This window comes from Mandrillus leucophaeus, unplaced genomic scaffold (genome assembly GCF_000951045.1).
Source record: "Mandrillus leucophaeus isolate KB7577 unplaced genomic scaffold, Mleu.le_1.0 Scaffold295, whole genome shotgun sequence".
In the NCBI taxonomy this organism is placed as follows: domain Eukaryota; kingdom Metazoa; phylum Chordata; class Mammalia; order Primates; family Cercopithecidae; genus Mandrillus; species Mandrillus leucophaeus.
In genome coordinates, this window is record NW_012103087.1 from 1266664 (window position 1) to 1284928 (window position 18265).

General features: G+C 41.7%; 1 protein-coding gene across 1 annotated transcript in view; it reads left to right on the forward strand.

Moving 5' to 3' along the window:
• The window catches only part of MCCC1 (methylcrotonoyl-CoA carboxylase 1 (alpha)), a 90519-nt gene that overhangs the window by 2533 nt on the left and 69721 nt on the right, over window positions 1-18265 (forward strand). The window contains exons 2-4 of the mRNA XM_011986168.1: window positions 2157-2203; window positions 4229-4365; window positions 9672-9767. Of these exons, the coding sequence (XP_011841558.1) occupies window positions 2157-2203; window positions 4229-4365; window positions 9672-9767 (280 nt within the window). The remainder of the gene's footprint in view (window positions 1-2156; window positions 2204-4228; window positions 4366-9671; window positions 9768-18265) is intronic.

Here is an 18265-nt window from a genome sequence, read left to right on the forward strand (position 1 = left end):
TCCTCCCTCCCTCCCCCTCTTTCTCACTGCCTCCCTTCTTCTGTCTTCACCAGAAGATTGCAAAAGAAAGCTTTAGGTCAACAGTAGCCTTGAAACTTAATCAGTCTTAAGCTACCTTTACCAACCAACAACGATTTAATAGATAAATCTGCCCAGAATAGGCCTTGAAACGTATCAGAAGCCTATCTGAAGAATGTGAAGGGAAGATGATGCTATGAGCTAGAAAATACCTCATAAAGATCAGAAAAGATGATCCCCCTCCTTCATGATCAAGAAGGTAAGGTCAGCTCAAATGGAAAGGTATGGGAAAGCAGCAGCCTCCTGAGGAAGCCAGCTCACGGAACTCTCCTGCCAAAGCTGTGGGTCTTCCCAGCAGCTCCTCATGGATGGCAGCATCTAAGTGTGCACTGTAGGGCAGTGAGTGTATAGATGCATATAGATGTGTAGGTGTCTCCCGCATCTTGGCTCCAGTGAAATACTAGTCCTGCTCAACTACATAGTCATATACATAGTATGTATATACTACTGCCTAGTTACATAGTTTCTAATGCACATGCTGTGCTTTTATCTTGTGCTTTGTGAATAATCTAAAATGGTTAGTTAGTCCTTTATAACCACATCTTCCAGGTATAGACAAAAAGATAGGTGGAATTGCTTCTGTAATTTGTTGGTTTCCCTGCCTATGCTTTTTTAAATTTTTAAAATTTTTATTTATTTATTTATTTTTGAGACAGAGTCTAACTCTGTCGCCCAGGCTGGAGTGTAGTGGCGTGATCTTCACTCACTGCAACCCCTGCCACCCAAGTTCAAGTGATTCTCCTACCTCAGCCTCCCAAGTAGCTGGGATTACAGGCACACACCACCACACCTGGCTAATTTTTGTATTGTTAGTAGAGATGGGGTTTCACCATATTGACTAGGCTGGTCTCGAACTCCTGACCTCAGGTGATCCCCCAGCCTCAGCCTCCCAAAGTGGTGAGATTACAGGCGTGAGCCACCGCGCCCAGCCCGCTTATCCTCTTTAGCTGAAACTTAATAGACGTTATACTTTTTTGTTCCTAAAGTGAATCTGGCCTGTTTTCTGTCAGCTCTTGGTTAATGGTTCATTGTTACCTTATTTTATAAACAGGTATCATGAAACTTAAAAATTGTTGAGATTTCTACCTCGTTAAGACACCTCAAGTCATCTTGTCTCCCCATTTCTTCATTTCATTTTAGTACAAGGACTTAGAATAGCATTATATAATCCTTGTAAAACTGAGAGGTACCTTCAAGATCACCTCTTACAGTCTCATCTCGTGTGTGAGAACACTGAAGCCTAAGATATTAAATCTTGCATCCTCAACTGGGATGATATCACCGCTGAAGGGTGGAAATTGATTCTTGGGAGAGCCAGAAAATCTTAGATTTTTTTCATGGTTTACGGCTTACCTAAGCTCAACCTTACCCCACCCTTCCTGCAAGGAATAAAATCTTTTACAAGTTTTCTCATTAGGAGAGTAATAATGAAAAAAAGTTTGAGAAACACTGATGTAAAGTGACTCGACTCTGGGCAAGCTGGTCACTGGAGGGACTCGGATGAGAACGCAGCTCTTCTGGTCCCACAGCCAACATTCTTTCTGCTGCCCCTGTTTAACTTCCGTTTATTTCTCTGGTCTTACTTTTTAAACATGTCTCATGTTTGAACTTGATTGGTATTTTTCCAACTGTAGATTGACCAACGTATTTTAATAAAATAGGATACAACTGAAAGTGCCAAAAGGCAGAATAAGTCATTTTTAACAAAACATCTGTTTTCATTAAGTGTGTGTCCTTGGTGGTTTGTATTGTGAGTAGTAGCCAAAAAGGTTTCAAAAAAACTAAACTAGATGATGTTAGTATACCTTGGTTGTTTAATCATCTCTGACTCTGTGGTCTTATGCCAGCCTCAGGAACAAGCAGCTAGGTGACTCATTCAAGGACAGGTAGTATGAGGGAAAACAGCCAGATCTCTAACTCTTGAGTTCTAGATTAGTTTTCTACCCACTAAGAAAGCCTTACTAAAGCACTGTTAGTTGACTTAAGGTTTCATGTTTTAAGAAATTGAAATTCTTTTGAAAGAACAATTGCGTTGCCTATTCTGTTTAATTATAATTCCTTTTGGATTTATGTTATAGGACATGGGTGTGGAGGCAAAGAACCATGAAGTACACAACAACCACAGGTACTGACAGACTTTGTTGTTCTATTTGATTTTGCTTCAGATTGGAAGTGTTTAAGAAAGGGAACTGTTTAATCCCTTAATATGTGCATAGTAGAATTAGTTATCATAAAATTTGGATTTTCATGATAATTTTCTAGGAAGTGTTAAGTCATGGTTTTCACCTCTTTTATATCAAATCTCTCTTGCTGTTAAGTCTAAAATACAGAGGGCAGCCGGGTGCAGTGGCTCATGCCTGTATCCCAGCACTTTGGGAGGCTGAGGTGGGTGGATCACCTGAGGTCAGGAGTTCGAGAACAGCCTGGACAACATGGCGAAACCCTGTGTCTACTACAAAATACAAAAATTAGCCAGGTGTGGTGGCGGGTGCCTGTAATCCCAGCTACTTGGGAGGCTGAGGCAGGAGAATCACTTGAACCCGGGATTCAAGTGATTGCAGTGAGCCAAGATCATGCCACTGCATTCCAGCCTGGGTGACAGTGCAAGACTCCGTCTCAAAAAAAAAAAAGTAAAATAAATAAATAAATAAAATACAGAGGGCAATAATGGAGAACATTTTATATTCGTGTTGTTCTTTCTGTCTGTTTGACCCTCTTAGTGTGTTGCATTGGAAAATCATAACTACGATGGTCTAAAGCAGTGCTTTGAAAAAGCTGTTTTAAGTAGCAAAACCTTTTTTTCCAAATAAACTTTAACATGGAATTCCCAACTATAAAACATATAAAAGTGTAATAAAGTATAACTTCCAGCTGATTGGGTATAACCCTTTCCCTACCCTGCTCTCCTTCCCCTGCCCACAGTCATACATATGTCATCTATCAGCCCCTGTGACAACTCTTGGGCTCTGTAGAGCCCCATGGAAAAACACTTTTGAATTAGGTGCAACCTTATTTTTTTTTAAAAGAAGAAATAACTATTATGTTGAGCCTATGGATTCTATTTAATAAATAACTTTATTATGAACTGTCAAAGAACATTTATTTCATGTGTGATATTAGAAGTACATTTTATATATGCAGTAGCTTGTCATTATGGTGCCATGCCAGTAGACTGGTACAAGAGTCACTTGTGTTGCAGGAGAACCACACACACCTGTGTACACAGGGGTAGAGGCAGAGAAGCAGAGTAACTGAGACCTTAAATTCTGGAGTGACGCAGATCTAGGTTGAAATCCTGAATTCTTCCTTTAGCTGTGTAATTTTGGGAAAATAATAACTCTTTTAGCATTAGTTTCTTCATCTTTAAAATTGAGATAACAATGATAGTATCTATTTCATTAGGATTATTGTGAAAATTTAAGTCAATGTTGAGTCTTTAGCACAGGACCTGAGGCACAGAAAGTGCTTATTAAAGATTAGTTATTATTGGCCGGGTGTGGTGACTCACACCTGTAGTCCCATCACTTTGGGAGGCCAAGGCGGGTGGATCACCTGAGGTCAGGAGTTCAAGACCAGCCTGGCCAATATGGTGAAACCCTGTCTCTACTAAAAATATAAAAATTAGCTGGGCGTGGTGGTGGGCACTTGTAATTTCAGCTACTCAGGAGGCTGAAGCAGGAGAATTGCTTGACCCTGGGAGGTGGGGGTTGCAGTGAGTTAAGATCGCACCATTGCACTCCAGCCTGGGGGACAAGAGCAAAACACTGTCTCAAAAATAAATAAATAAATAAATAAATAAATAAATAAATAAAATAAAGATTCGTTATTATTAATGATGATAATTTTTAGCACTATTATAATTTGATCCTTGGCATAACAAAGCATCTTTTAATTTTATTTTGTGTTGCTTTGTATTTTAAGTTAAAAAGGCTGAGTAATTTATGTTAATGAGTACCTTGAATTTCAGTGAAAAGAAGTGCACTGTTTAATATTAGTTAAAGTGGTCATTTTGGGCTCAGTTATGCTAGTTTTACCAAAAAGTCTGAACTTACCAGTTCGAGTCCTTATTAGCCAGTTAATATCGTATTCTCATTCTCGTTCTTTGCTCTCCAGTAACATTTCTGTGTGATTTTCATGGTGTTTTAAACAGGAAGAAACATTACCAAGGTCCTCATTGCAAACAGAGGAGAAATTGCCTGCAGGGTGATGCGCACAGCCAGAAAACTGGGTGTACAGTCTGTGGCAGTTTATAGTGAGGCTGACAGGAATTCCATGCATGTAGATATGGTATGTGTTAAAAATTGGAAGCCACGTCTTACGTTTATTCATTTACTGTGTCAGTATTTCAGTTCTTTATGATGACAGTTGATATTTGCTAGTGTTAACAGGGTTGAAGTAGGTAAGTTCAAACTCTCACTGATAATTCTTGGGAACATTTTTCAGATACAACATAGTTGAACTAAGCAGTGTGCTTAGTAGAACAGTTGATGTACAGGGAAGGTCTTTATCTCCTTGAGGATCAGTTAAAACAGTTCACAGAATGTTGGTGATCCACTGCTTACACTTTGAGTAGCTCATGTCCACATTCCCTATATACAAGGAGAAAGATCCAGGCTCTATTCTTTTTTTTTTTTTTTTTGTGACTGAGTCTTGCTCTCTTGCCCAGACTGGAGTGCAGTGGCCTGATCTCAGCTCACTGCAAGCTCTGCCTCTCAGGTTCAAGCGATTCTCTTGCCTCCATTCTCCTGCCTCAACCTCTCGAGTAGCTGGGACTATAGGCACCCACCACCATGACCAGCTAATTTTTTGTATTTTTAGTAGAGACGGGGTTTCACCGTGTTAGTCAGAATGGTCTTGATCTGCTGACCTCATGATCCACCCGCCTCAGCCTCCCAAAGTGCTGGGATTACAGGCGTGAGCCACCACACCCAGCCAATCCAGGCTCTGTTCTTAGCAACTGCTACTTACTGGCTGAGTGATCTTAGCCAAGTCACTTCATGTTTCTCAGCCTTGCTTCATCTGTAAAATTATAACTAAAAAGACCCAACTCCCTGAAGTTCGTGAATGTTATGAGTGAGTTATTACTAGTTTTTTTTCGTTTTGTTTTTGTTTTTGACAGAGTCTCACTCTATTGCCCAGGCTGGAGTGTAGTGGGGTGTTCTTGGCTCACTGCAACCTCCACCTCCCGGGTTCAAGTGATTCTCATGCCTCAGCCTCCTGAGTAGCTGGATTACAGACATGCACCACCATGCCTGGCTAATTTTTTGTATTTTTAGTAGAGACAGGATTTCGCCACATTGGCCAAAATGGTCTTGAACTCCTGGCCTCAAATGATCCACCCACCTTGGCCTCCCAGAGTGCTGAGTTACAGGTGTGAGCCGCTGCGCCCAGCCTATCACTAGCTTTTATCCACCAGAAATAACTCCAAGTATGGGTGAATTCAACTGTTGGCCTTCATTATGCCTGCAGCAAGACTCCAAGCACTAGCATCAATTCATGATGAGCAGCCTCACCCGGGCTTTTATCACTGTACAGCAGGCCCTTGTGGCTCTCTAGCCACTTTTTTTCTCATTCTGTCCAATGAGTATTTCAAACCTGTTTCTCTTCATTCCAACCTCCAATTCTCCCTCCACCCACCTACTTGCAGCAGATGATCTTGATTTCACAGAGAAAATAAAATTGAGCTTCCTGACACAGAATCTGCTGACTTAGTTACATCTGCATCCATCTTTTCCCATCGAAGGTCAGTCCCTCTGGATCCCTTCTCTTGTCTTTTTAAGAATTTCCCCCGCTGGGCACAGTGGCTCACGCCTGTAATCCCAGCACTTTGGGAAGCCAAGGCAGGTGAATCACCTGAGGTCAGGAGTTCGAGACCAGCCTGACCAACATGGAGAAATCCCGTCTCTACTAAAAATACAAAATTAGCTGGGCGTGGTGTCACATGCCTGTAATCCCAGCTACTTGGGAGGCTGAGGCAGGAGAATCACTTGAACCCGGGAGGCGGAGGTTGCAGTGAACTGAGATCGTATCATTGCACTCCAGCCTGGGCAACAAGAGTGAAACTCCATGTCAAAGAAAAAAAATGTCCCAAAATAAGAGAGTAAATTTTAAATGTATTACCATGAAAAATAGTAGGTAAGTGAGATGATGGCTAGGTTAATTGGCTTGATTCAATCATTCCACATTGCATGTGGCAAAACATCACATTGTACCCCATAAATGCATACAATTATGATTTATCAATTAACAGTATTAATAAAACATAAAGCAAAAGGAGACATTCCTATGTCAAAAAGAAAAGGATCTTCCATTTTTCAATGATGGGTCTTCAACCACTCTCTACTAGACTGATAATATCCATGTCCCAAAATCCAGTGGAGTCTCCAGGACTGAGCTGACTCTACGCCTCAGCAGCATTTAACAACTTGTACACTGCTCCCTTCTTTTAGAAATAAGTTCTCATGGCTTTCTCAGCTTCTTGCCTTCTTGTGTTCTCTCAGTGTCCTTTCTCTGGACCCTACCCATCTACCAGAACCTTACGTTGAAGTTTCTTGGGACTTGGTCCTTGACCCTCTTTTCTCAGTGTATACTCTCATTCTGGATCATTTTAAATACTCCTGTAGCTTTGAGAAACAAATTTCTATTTGTAGCCCAGACTTTCTTTTGAGCATGATACATGTATATCCAGCTGCCCATTCAACATCTCCACTTTGTTATTGTCACAGATACCAAACTAGTGTGACTGAAATTGAACTCATGACCCTTCACCTGTACTGAACCTGCATTTCTTACAGAATTCCCTAACCCCGCAGCGGACAACACCATTGCTAATAAAAACAATAATGTCAGAGATCTAGAAGTCTTTGAACATTTTTCTGTCTTCTTTCGCACTCTACATCCTTCCCCCCTCATCTAGTAAATGACCAAGTACTGTTAATTGTATTTCCCAAACCTTTCTTTCCACTTCTTTCCACCCCGTCCCACCTATAACTTAACTCAAAGCCACAATCACCTTCTTTTTATTTGAGCCAGGGTCTCACTCTGTCACTTAGGCTGAAGTGCAGTGGCACAATCACAGCTCACTGCAGTCTCAACCCCCCAGACTCAAGCAATCCTCCCACCTCAGCCTCCTGAGTAGCTTGAACTACAGGCACTTGCTACCATGGCCGGCTAATTTTTAAAATTTTTTTGTAGAGATAATGTCTCCCTATGTTGTCCCAAAGTGCTGGGATTATAGGGATTATAGGCATAAGCCACCATGCCCGGCCCCACTTATCACCCCTTGCTTGACCAAATGCTGCAGCCTCCTAAGTAGCCTCTCTACCTCCACTCTTAACTGTCCCCCATCCCCAGCCAACAATCTGTTTTCTGCTTTTCAGTCAGACTGAGAGTATGAAATAAAAATGTACTTAAGTTACTCCTCTTCTTAAATGCTTTAAACCTTTATATGGTCCACCAGCTTATCAGTAATTTAAAAGGTGGATAATATTCATTGTTGATGAGGGTGGTTAGAAACTGGTATGTTGATGGAAATATATATATTGATAAAACCATTTCAAGGCTGATTAACCAGAAGCTATTAAACTATGCATATCCTTCAACCCAACCCTGCAAACATTCTTGTAGGTTTCTGTCCTTCAGGCATGCTCACATATATGTGCTAAGAGAAGTGTGTACAGGAATGTCTGCTTTAGCCTTGCCCACATCCAGTTTTTTGCTGTTATAACCTAGGTGCGCATTAAGAGCTACATGATTAAATGAACTGTAATACCGCCATACTATGGAATATTTTGCAAATGTTATACAAAATAAGGTATAGACGTGTACTAGCAAGAAAAAGAGCTCCCAAGACATACTGTTAATGGAAAAAGCAGTTGCAGAAGATAATTATATAGTATGATCCTATTTATGTAAAAACAAGAACTAAAACTGCATGTGTTTATATAAACATATATGACTAGTTAGGAATATGGATATGGAACAATATGTCTCAAGTTGATTATAGTGGATGTTCTATCTGGAAGGAGACTGCAGTGGGGGGAGTACCAAAGGGCTACTTTGCATTTGTATTATAATTCGCGTTCTTTAGAATGAGAATAGATTTGTGTTTTGTGGAGTTAAAAGTAAAAAACAGGCTGGGTGCCGTGGCTCATGCCTGTAATCCCAGCACTTTGAGAGGCCCAGGCAGGCAGATCACCTGAGGTCGTGGCTAACATGGTGAGGCCCTGTCTCTACTACAAATGCAAAAATTAACTGGGTGTGGTGGCATGCACCTGTAATCCCAGCTACTCAGGAGGCTGAGGCAAGAGAATCACTTGAACCCGGGAGGCAGAGGTTGCAGTTAGCCGAGATTGCACCACTACACTCCAGCCTGGGCGACAGAGCAAGACTTACCTCAAAAAAAAAAAAAAAAAAAAAAAAAAAAAAAAAAAAAAAAAAAAAAAAAAAAAAAAAAAAAAAAAAAAAAAAAAAAAAAACACAAAACAGCAACAACAACAACAAAAACATTTAAAATGGTCTCTTTGTGTGCTTACTTAGGAGAAAGCCCAAAGCTTTTTAATGTCTTATAGGCCCTTTGAAACCTGTGCCCAGCTTTCTGTCCAGCATCCTCTCTGGCCTCTGGACCCCTTGCTCATTGTGTTCCAGCCACACAAACCTTTCTTCGGTCGCTCAAATGGACCAGTTTTCCTCCCACCTTTTTGTAGGTTGTTTTCTCTGCCTGAGAGCCTCAACCTCAGCTCCATTCCTGTTCCCAACTCCACATTCTTGATCTGTTTGCCAGGCAAAATCTTGATCATCCTTGAGGAGCCTCCCCTGACTTCCCTCCTAGGCACTTCCTGACCACCTTCAGACCAGATCAGGCATTCCTCCTGTAGCCTTTATGCCCTTGGTTTTTCCTCTATGACGTTCATCACAGTTGTCATTAAGTGTGTGAGTGTATGTTTAATGTCTGTCTCTCTCCCTAGACAGAGACATTTGTTCACTATGGTACAGGCAGCTCCCACCTCAAAGTGTGGCACATAGTAGGCCTTCAGTAAGTCTTGGGATGAATGAATGATGTGCTCTAAGTGATCTACTTCAAGGGATGCTGTGATTATGTGAAAGTTTTAAGGAATGATATAAAATAATTCACAGATGTATGAAAGGAGCATTATCATCATACTCTGATAATTATATAAACTTTAATCAACTTTGTAAGCTTTTTTCTTTGTGTACATCTGTCACATATTTTGTTTCTATTACCAAATATAAATTTTTGGCATTGAATACATTTAAGGTTATTATTGTTTTTTGTAATAATATCATGACTAATATCTGTTGCTTTCTATCCTGAGACACTTTAGTTTCACACCAGTGTGTGGCTTGTGCATGAAAACAAAGTTTTGTTACCCTCTTCATGCAAAAGATTCTAGGACTGGCTTATTTTTATAGCATAGACATGTGCTGGTACTTCAGTTTTTCAATTCTTGCACTGTTCTTGAGGGAGTGGCATTTTTATTTACAATAATAAAATGACCCCAAAGCAGTTCTGTATAGTGTATGAGTATGTACTAGCCACAAAGTCTTTTAAACATGTGATGTTTCTTAAACAGGCAGATGAAGCATATTCCATCGGTCCTGCTCCCTCCCAGCAGAGCTACCTATCTATGGAGAAAATCATTCAAGTGGCCAAGACCTCTGCTGCACAGGTGAGGGTTGTGAAGAGATTTGCAGTGCAAAAGGAATACGTTTTGTGCAACTGATGCAGTTACTTATAGAAATTTTCTTTTTTTAGCCCTTTGCAAGATCTTTACATTTGATTATTGGATTATCATTGTAAACTAGGCATGTCCCATCTCATTTCTCAGCCAGTCTGCCTTTTTACTGGCTCCTGTGTAGTTTAGATACTTTGGGAAATAGGTGGAAAGAGGGTCTAAATTATAAGTTAAAATTAGGAGAGAATTCAGCTCTTCTGTCTTCAAAACTATATGCTCAAATCCTTTGGGAGAAATAGGTAGGTAGGGCTCTAAATTACAAGGTAAAATATAAGCAAGAAGGAAATATTTTTCCACCCCAACTTCCCAGTCTCATTCTAGGGCCACGTAGGGAACTTAAGGAAGACGGTTCAGGCAAATGAAATTGCCAAGACTCTGAGATGAAAACAAGCTGGCGTTCAAGGGAGAAAAGTGTTCAGTGTGGTTGGAGTGAAGGCAGTAAGGGGCTGTGTCATTCAGGTATAGTCAGTAAAACCAAAATTCCATTTGACATTTCAGCAGAAGGAACTTAGTTGAGGAATTAGTTCCACCAGTGTTAGGGAGCTGAAGGCGGGCCGGGGATGTTGAAATTGCCCCATAATAATAACAGAAATTGACAACCACCCTTTGGGCTGTAGGAGAGACTGGTGGAGGGACCTTCTGCAGCTGTTCTGAGATCTGTGGAGGGGCCCTACCTGGCTGCAGGGGGCTTAATGAGGCTAGTTCTTGGAGTTCCAAAAGAACCTGAAGACTGGAACCAATCGCCGCTTCCTGGCGGCAAGGAGTAGGAAAGCTTCCTTGTTCAGGTTTGCCTACAGTGACCCCTACTGGCGAAACCTAACAGGAAGCCCACTGGCAAACAGGCAGAGCTCCTTCACAAGGCACCAGGTAGAAGGTTGGGTTTGCAGCTGGGAGAACCAGCTTACAGGAAGAAAGTGGTAGGAGATGATGGAGCATCATTTAGAGCATTACAAGTGTTGTTTGTTTGTTTTTGACAGGGTCTTTGCTCTGCTGCCCAGGCTGCAGTGCAGTGGCACAATCGTGGCTCACTGCAGCTTCCAACTCCCAGGCTCCCACTTCAGCCTCCCAAGTATCTGGGACCACAGGTGCACACCACCAACCTGGCTAATTTTTTATTTTTTATAGGGAATGGGCTTTCTGCCTGTTGCCCAGGCTGGTCTTGAACTTCTGGGCTCAAGCGTTCTGCCTGCCTCAGCCTCCCAAAGTGAGAACATTATAGGTCTTGATAAGGAGTTCATATTTCATTCTGAGTAGCCATTGGGGGGTTTTTTAAAGCTGAGGAGTAAAGCCATCGGCTTTACTTTTTAATAAAATCATTGTGGCTTCTGGGCAGGGAAATGGATGATTGGAGTGGGGGCAAAGGTAGGGACAGCAACATTGAAAGAAGGCAAAACAATTAAAAGTAAATTGCTATAGTGTTGCCCATCACCCTCACCTGAATTCCTGCTCTTTAGAAATTCTTCGTTGTCTCCTCTAGCACATTGATCATTCAGCATTTGATTTCCTGTTCTAGTCATATTTATACTTAATTAGTGCTTTGTTTAACAAGTTTAATATAGATATTGGCTCCTCCATAACTCCTTTGTGCTCTCCTAAGGGAAGAACTCATATCTTACACCGTTTTTTTTAGCATACCTGCTAGCAACCCAGTGAGCTTGTACACAGTCCTCAATTTGTTTTTATTTTTGTTTTTTAAGACAGGGGTTCACTTATCATCCAGGTTGGAGTGCAGCAGTGAGGGTTCAAGCGATCCCCCCACCTCAGCCTCCCAAGTAGCTAGAGCTACAGGCTTGCATCACCATGCCCAGCTGATTTTTTAAATTTTTGTAGAGGTGGAGCCTCCCTATGTTGCCCAGACTGGTCTCAAACTCCTGGCCTCAAGTCATCCTCCCACCTCAGCCTCCCAAAGTGTTGGGATTACAAGTGTAATCTACTGCACCCAGCCAAGTCCTTAACTCAAATTAGTGAATATGTATAGTTGTTTTGTATTGATGTGTCCCTAAATCAGTGTTCTCTTCTTTAAAATAGAGTTCTTAAACTGAATAGGTATTAATTTATACAAATGCATATTTAAAATATGCTTGTTTATAAAGCTTTTTTGGTTATAGCTTGAAGTAAAAGGTCCTTAGGAGGGTAAGAAGATGATAATAATACATGGAGATATATATATCTCTCTCTCTCACATGTCCTTAGGCATTCAGGCCCTTTAACATAAACATCACTTTATGTATTTATCATGTGTTTAAGCATCAATGCCATGGTATTATTACCTTCATCTTATGGGCATAACATCTAATGCACAGAAGGTTGCATGATGTTATTCCAGATCATCTAAATCTTGCATCAAAGTGTGGTCCATGGACAGCAGGTTTGACATTACTCGTGAACTTGTCAGAAATTCAGACTTTTAAACTGGGCACAGTGGCTCACATCTGTAATCCCAGCTACTCAGAAGGCTGAGGCAGGAGGATTGCTTGAACCCAGGAGTTTGAGGCCAGCCTGTAGAAGATAGCAAGACCCCATCTCTAAATAAAAAACAATAACAGCCTTTAAGTCCTACCCTAAACCCACTGTAATTTGCATTTTATGCAAAATTTGCATTTTTATCAAGATACCCCAGTGATCTGATATCAAAACGTGTCTAATCACTGAAAGAGAAAAGGATTAAACAAGAGTATTCTGACTCCCAGCCCTATTCCCTGTTCATTGGACCAGACTGAGCAGTAGAACTTTCTTGCCCTGCATTTTGGAAAAAGGGAAGGTGTTGTTTAATTAGAAATTTTTATTAATTAAAAATTACTCTTGTAGGTCAGTGAGCTTCCTTTTTATTTTATTAATGCTTTCTCTTCTAAGCTGCCTCCTCAAGAGTTGAAAATCCACTTTCTTTTTAATGGCCATTTTTCTGAGACCATTTTTTTAGTTTAAATAACAACCCTCTAGCAAATGTATGATATTCTAATTCCAGGGACTTTATCAAGCTTGTACCTATTTAGAATAGTATCATGTTAGTTGCTATAACACAAACAATGAGAAAGGAATAATACTTATTTTGAAGTATGTTCCAAAGAATGTTTGAAAATAATAAAATATTTTTAGACAGTATTTTTAAAAGAATAAAATATTTTCAAAAAATATTCATTTTGCCTGAATATTGAAGATTTGGAGTGTCTTGCAAAAATTAGTGGTGAAAACAAAGGATAAAAGAACAGAAGCCAAGTAACATGAGTGAATGAACATTGGAATTAAATCAGAAAATTTAGCCTAAGTAAAGCTATTTAGCTCTTTGGGACAGACCTGATCAGAAAGGAAATTTGATGGGTTATAATTTACAAAGTTCTCCTCTAATAAAAAGATACTTGCCAATTAGGAGAGCAAACCTTCCTTTAATGTCGACTTTAAAGAAGAAACTTATTGGCCATCTAGTAAAGGACATTGAATAACACTTGTACAGTGATTTGAAAGAAGCTTTCTAAAACTCCAGAATTGTTCTTAATGTGGCCATTTTGACATAAGCACTTTTATAGAAATTAAAGTAAAATTTACAAGTGAGCTAAATTTCTGGTGATGCCTGGTGATATAACTATATTGTAAATATGTTTTAGGCTAGCACTTTTTTTTTTTTTTTAAGATGATGCCTCACTCTGTCTCCCAGGCCGGAGTGCAGTGTTATGATCATGGCTCACTGCAGCCTTGAACTCACAGACTCAAGTGATCCTGCCACCTCAGCCTCCCAAGTAGCTGTGATGGGACTGTAGGCACACGTCACTGTGCCCAGCTAATTTTTTGTTTATTTGTTTGTTTTTGAAACAAAGTCTCACTATGTTTCCCAGGCTGGTCTCAAACTCCTGGGCTCAAGTGATCCTTCCCTCTTGGCCTTCCAACGTGTTGGGGTTACCGACGTGAGCCACCACTCTGGCCACACTAGTTCTCTCGATTGCCGGTTGTCTTCAGTCTTCTCTGGTTGGGAAAGAGGCTGTAGTTAACACTGTCTGCAGATTAGAACCACCTGAGCTTTTAAAGAGACTGTTGTACTGCCTTGTGGAAGAGGTCTGTAGTAACTGCAAAGGAGCATAAAGCGGTCTCTGGAATGCTTGTGATGTTCTGATTCTTGAGCTGAGCACTGGCTGCACAGGTGTATTCAGTTTAAGTAAACTGTGGACGTAAGAGCTGTACACTTAAGGCAAATGCAGTTTTCTATATGTATATTATACTTTAGTCCCCTCAGTTATCTGAAGTAGCTCCTGAGCATGAATGTTTTATAAAACTGCTCCATTTTTTTTTTTCTGTGCTACCAAGAGTTAGGAACTTTATTACAGGTACTAGAAAATCAGTGACAAGTAACTTAAATGCATATAGCAAGTTATTTACTAAATACAGGTACTCTGTGGTTGACCAAAAGGAAGCCCATATGTTTTAAGTATCACAGATGAAGGTAGGAAATTCTTGGTGTCAGGTCTCAGGGTCTGTCCAGCCCATGCTGAAGTCTGAAGAGAGTGGGTGGATGAGCAGAAAAAAGACTTAGGGGGCCATAGGCAGGTGAACATGGTTTTATTCAGCAGCGGCTCTTATTAGCAGCTTAGTTACACCAGCTCTCTCACACTGTTCACCTTTATCTTAGCTGTCTGCTCTGGCTCTGTGGCTCCTGCCACTCCCATGCTTGCTGCTGCATAGCTGGCTCTCCCTTGCCTTCAGGGTCAGCAGCTTAACTCTTTTTCTCTCTGGGCATGAGCAAGCCAAGCTGTGTCCTGGCTCCCACCTGTCCGGCTGCAAGACGGACAACTTTGGCGCTCTCTCTCTCTCTCTCTCTCTCTGGGCGCCAACACTCCCACCATGTCAAGCCATGTTGAGCCGAGCTGAGCCCCAAGAGCCCCTGAACAGCGTTAGCCAGGCAATTATACCTTTTACAGACAATAGTGGCATAAAGCCAAGTATGAGCTTACACAAACAGTTATATAACAAGTGCAGTATGTGCCTGCGCTGTAAATTTGCTGAGTCATGCAGGCCTGGATATCCACCTCAGCCTACTCCTTGACCAGAGCACATCCATGTACCTTACACTTGGTAATAAGAATTTAAAGACCATGACTTGTCCGCTTCACCATGGAAAGGACACTTCCCGTTTTTGCTTGAAGTTTCTGGCAAACTCTGCTTGAGGGTAGAACCAGCAACTTTGCTTGTATGTGTCTTCTTGAACAAGTTACAGAGCAAAGTAAATACAAACTAAAAGTTTGGAAGAAATTATTTTGGCAGAGATTTAAGGAGGACAAGAGATAATAGTTTTCTGTGTTTACTAATAAAGACATGTTAGTACTGTGCAATGAACAATCTCGACAGGTTTGCAATCCTGTGACCCACCAGGGTGAAGTGGCAGCTCAATACATGCCTGAAGCAAGGGAATTAGCCCACTGGTAATAGTAGTGGTACTGTTGTTTTCCCTTTTAATCCATTCAGATGCTCAAGAACATCATGGTTTGGGTATATTAAATTGTTCTTCCTAAGAGAAATTAGTTAAACTTCTTAAGGCTGTTCCCAGAGTGTACGACTGAATTTTATCTTCACAAGGAGATAGCTCCTTTTGTTTTTAGTTATTGGTATGGTTTTGCTGTGTCCCCACCCAAATGTCATCTTGAATTGCAACTCCTACAATTCTGACATATCATGGGAGGAACCCGGTAGGATGTGATTAAATTATGGGGGTGGATCTTTACTGTGCTGTTCTCATGATAGTGAATGAGTCTCATGAGGTCTGATGGTTTTAAGAAACAGGAGTTTCCCTGCACAAGCTCTTTGCCTGCCGCCATCCATGTAAGTTGTGACTTGCTCCTCCTTGCCTTTCCACCATGGTTGTGAGGCCTAAACCTCTTTCTTTTGTAAATTGTCCAGTGTCAGGTATGTCTTTATCAGCAGCATGAAAACAGACTAATACAGAAAATTGGTTCTAGTAGAGTGGGGTGCTGCTGAAAAGATACTTAAAACTGTGCAAGTGACTTTGGAACTGGGTAACAGGCAGACATTGGAACAGTTTGGAGGGCTCAGAAGAAGACAGGAAAACGTAGTAAAGTTTGGAACTTCCTAGAGACTTGTTGAATGGCTTTGCCCAAAATGCTGATAGCAGTGTGGACAGTGAAGTCCAGGCTGAGGTGGTCTCAGATGGAGATGAGAAACTTGTTAGGAACTGGAGCAAAGGTGACTCTTGTTATGTTTTAGCAAAGAGACTGGCAGCATTTTGCTCCTGCCCTAGAGATTTGTGGACCTTCAAACTTGAGAGAGATGATTTAGGGAATCTAGCAGAAGAAATTTCTAAGCAGCAAAGCATTCAATTGGATGCTATTAAAGGGATTCAGTTTTATAAGGGAAGCAGAGCATAAAAGTTCAGAAAATGTGCAGCCTGACAATGTGATAGAAAAGAAAATCACATTTTCTGAGGAGAAATTCAAGCTGGCTGCAGAAATTTGCGTAAGTAACAAAAAGCCAAATGTTAATCCCCAAGACAATGGGGAAAATGTCTCCAGGGCATGTCAGAGGTCTTCGTGGCAGCCCCTCCCATCACAGGCCCGGAGGCCCAGGAGGGAAAAAATGGTTTCTTGGGCCAGGCCAGACTGCTGTGTGCAGTCTAGGAATTTGGTACCCTCAGTCCCAGCTGCTCTAGCTGTGACTAAAAGGGGCCAAGGTATTACTTGGGCTGTTGCTTCAGAGGGTGGAAGCCCCAAGCCTTGGCAGCTTCCACGTGTTGTGGAGCCTGTGGGTGCACAAAAGTCAAGAATTGAGGTTTGAGAACCTCCGCCTAGATTTCAGAGGATGTCCAGGCAGAAGTTTGCTGCAGGAGTGGATCCCTCATGGAGAACCTCTGTTAGGGCAGTGCAGAAGGGAAATGTGGGGTCAGAGCTCCCACACAGAGTCCCTTTTGGGGCACTGCCTAGTGGAGCTGTGAGAAGAGGTCCACCATCCTCCAGACCCCAGAATGGTAGGTCCACTGACAGCTTGCGCCATGTACCTGGAAAAGCCACAGACACTCAACACCAGCCTGTGAAAGTAGCCAGGAGAGGGGCTGTACCCTGCAAAGCCACAGGGTGGAGCTGCCCAAGACCATGGGAACCTACCTCTTGCATCCATGTGATCCAGATGCAAGACATGGGATCAAAGGAGATCATTTTGGAGCTTTAAGATTTGACTGCCCTGCTGGATTTCAGACTGGCATGGAGCCTGTAGCCCTTATGTTTTAGCCAGTTTCTAACATGTGGAATGGCTGTATTTACCCAATGCCTATACCCCCACTGTATCTGGGAAGTAAATAGCCTGCTTTTGATTTTACAGGCTCTTAAGTGGAGGGGACTTGCCTTGTCTCAGATGAGACGTTGGACTGTAGACTTTTGAGTTAATGCTAAAATGAGTTAAGACTTTGGGGGGCTGTGGGAAGGCATGATTGGTTTTGAAATGTGAAGACATGAGATTTGGGAGGGGCCCAGAGCAAACTGATATGGTTTGGCTCTGTGTCCCCACCCACATCTCATCTTCAATTGTAACTCTTACAATTCCCACGTATCGTGGGAGGAACCCAGTGGGAGGTAATTGAATTATGGGGACAGGTCTTTCCTGCACTGTTCCCATAGTAGTGAATGAGTCTTATGAGATCTGATGGTTTTAAAAATGGGAGTTTCCCTGCACAAGCTCTCTTGGCCTGCCGCTATCCATGTAAGACATGAATTCCTCCTCCCTACCTTCTGCCATGATTGTGAGGCCTCCCCAGCCATGTGGAACTGTGAGTCCAATAAACTTCTTTCTTTTATAAATTGCCCAGTCTTGGATATGTCTTTATCAGCAGCGTGAAAACAGACTAATACAGTTATGAAAGGAGAACATTTATCTAGTGTACCAAAAAGTTCCATCAAATTCAGTATCTGTTAAAAAGAAAGGAGACTAGTAACACATACTCTGGAAATGAAATTAAGGAAACAGCTCATTGCGCAGTAGTGCTAGCGGCTTCGCGGTTTGGTCCTCCGACCGGGCAGCCGCCACTGGTGCTGAGCTGCTAGGAGGCCCGTGTCAGCGAGCTCGTTGGAGCTTGAACCCATTGTCACCCCTCCAACTCACCGGCAAAAAAAAAAAAAAAAAATGGTTGAAGCAGATCGCCTAGGAAAGCTCTTCATTGGTGGGCTTAATACGGAAACAAATGAGAAAGCTCTTGAAGCAGTATTTGGCAAATATGGACGAATAGTGGAAGTACTCTTGATGAAAGACTGGGAAACCAACAAATCAAGAGGATTTGCTTTTGTCACCTTTGAAAGCCCAGCAGACGCTAAGGATGCAGCCAGAGACATGAATGGAAAGTCATTAGATGGAAAAGCCATCAAAGTGGAACAAGCCACCAAACCATCATTTGAAAGTGGTAGACGTGGACCGCCTCCACCTCCAAGAAGTAGAGGCCCTCCAAG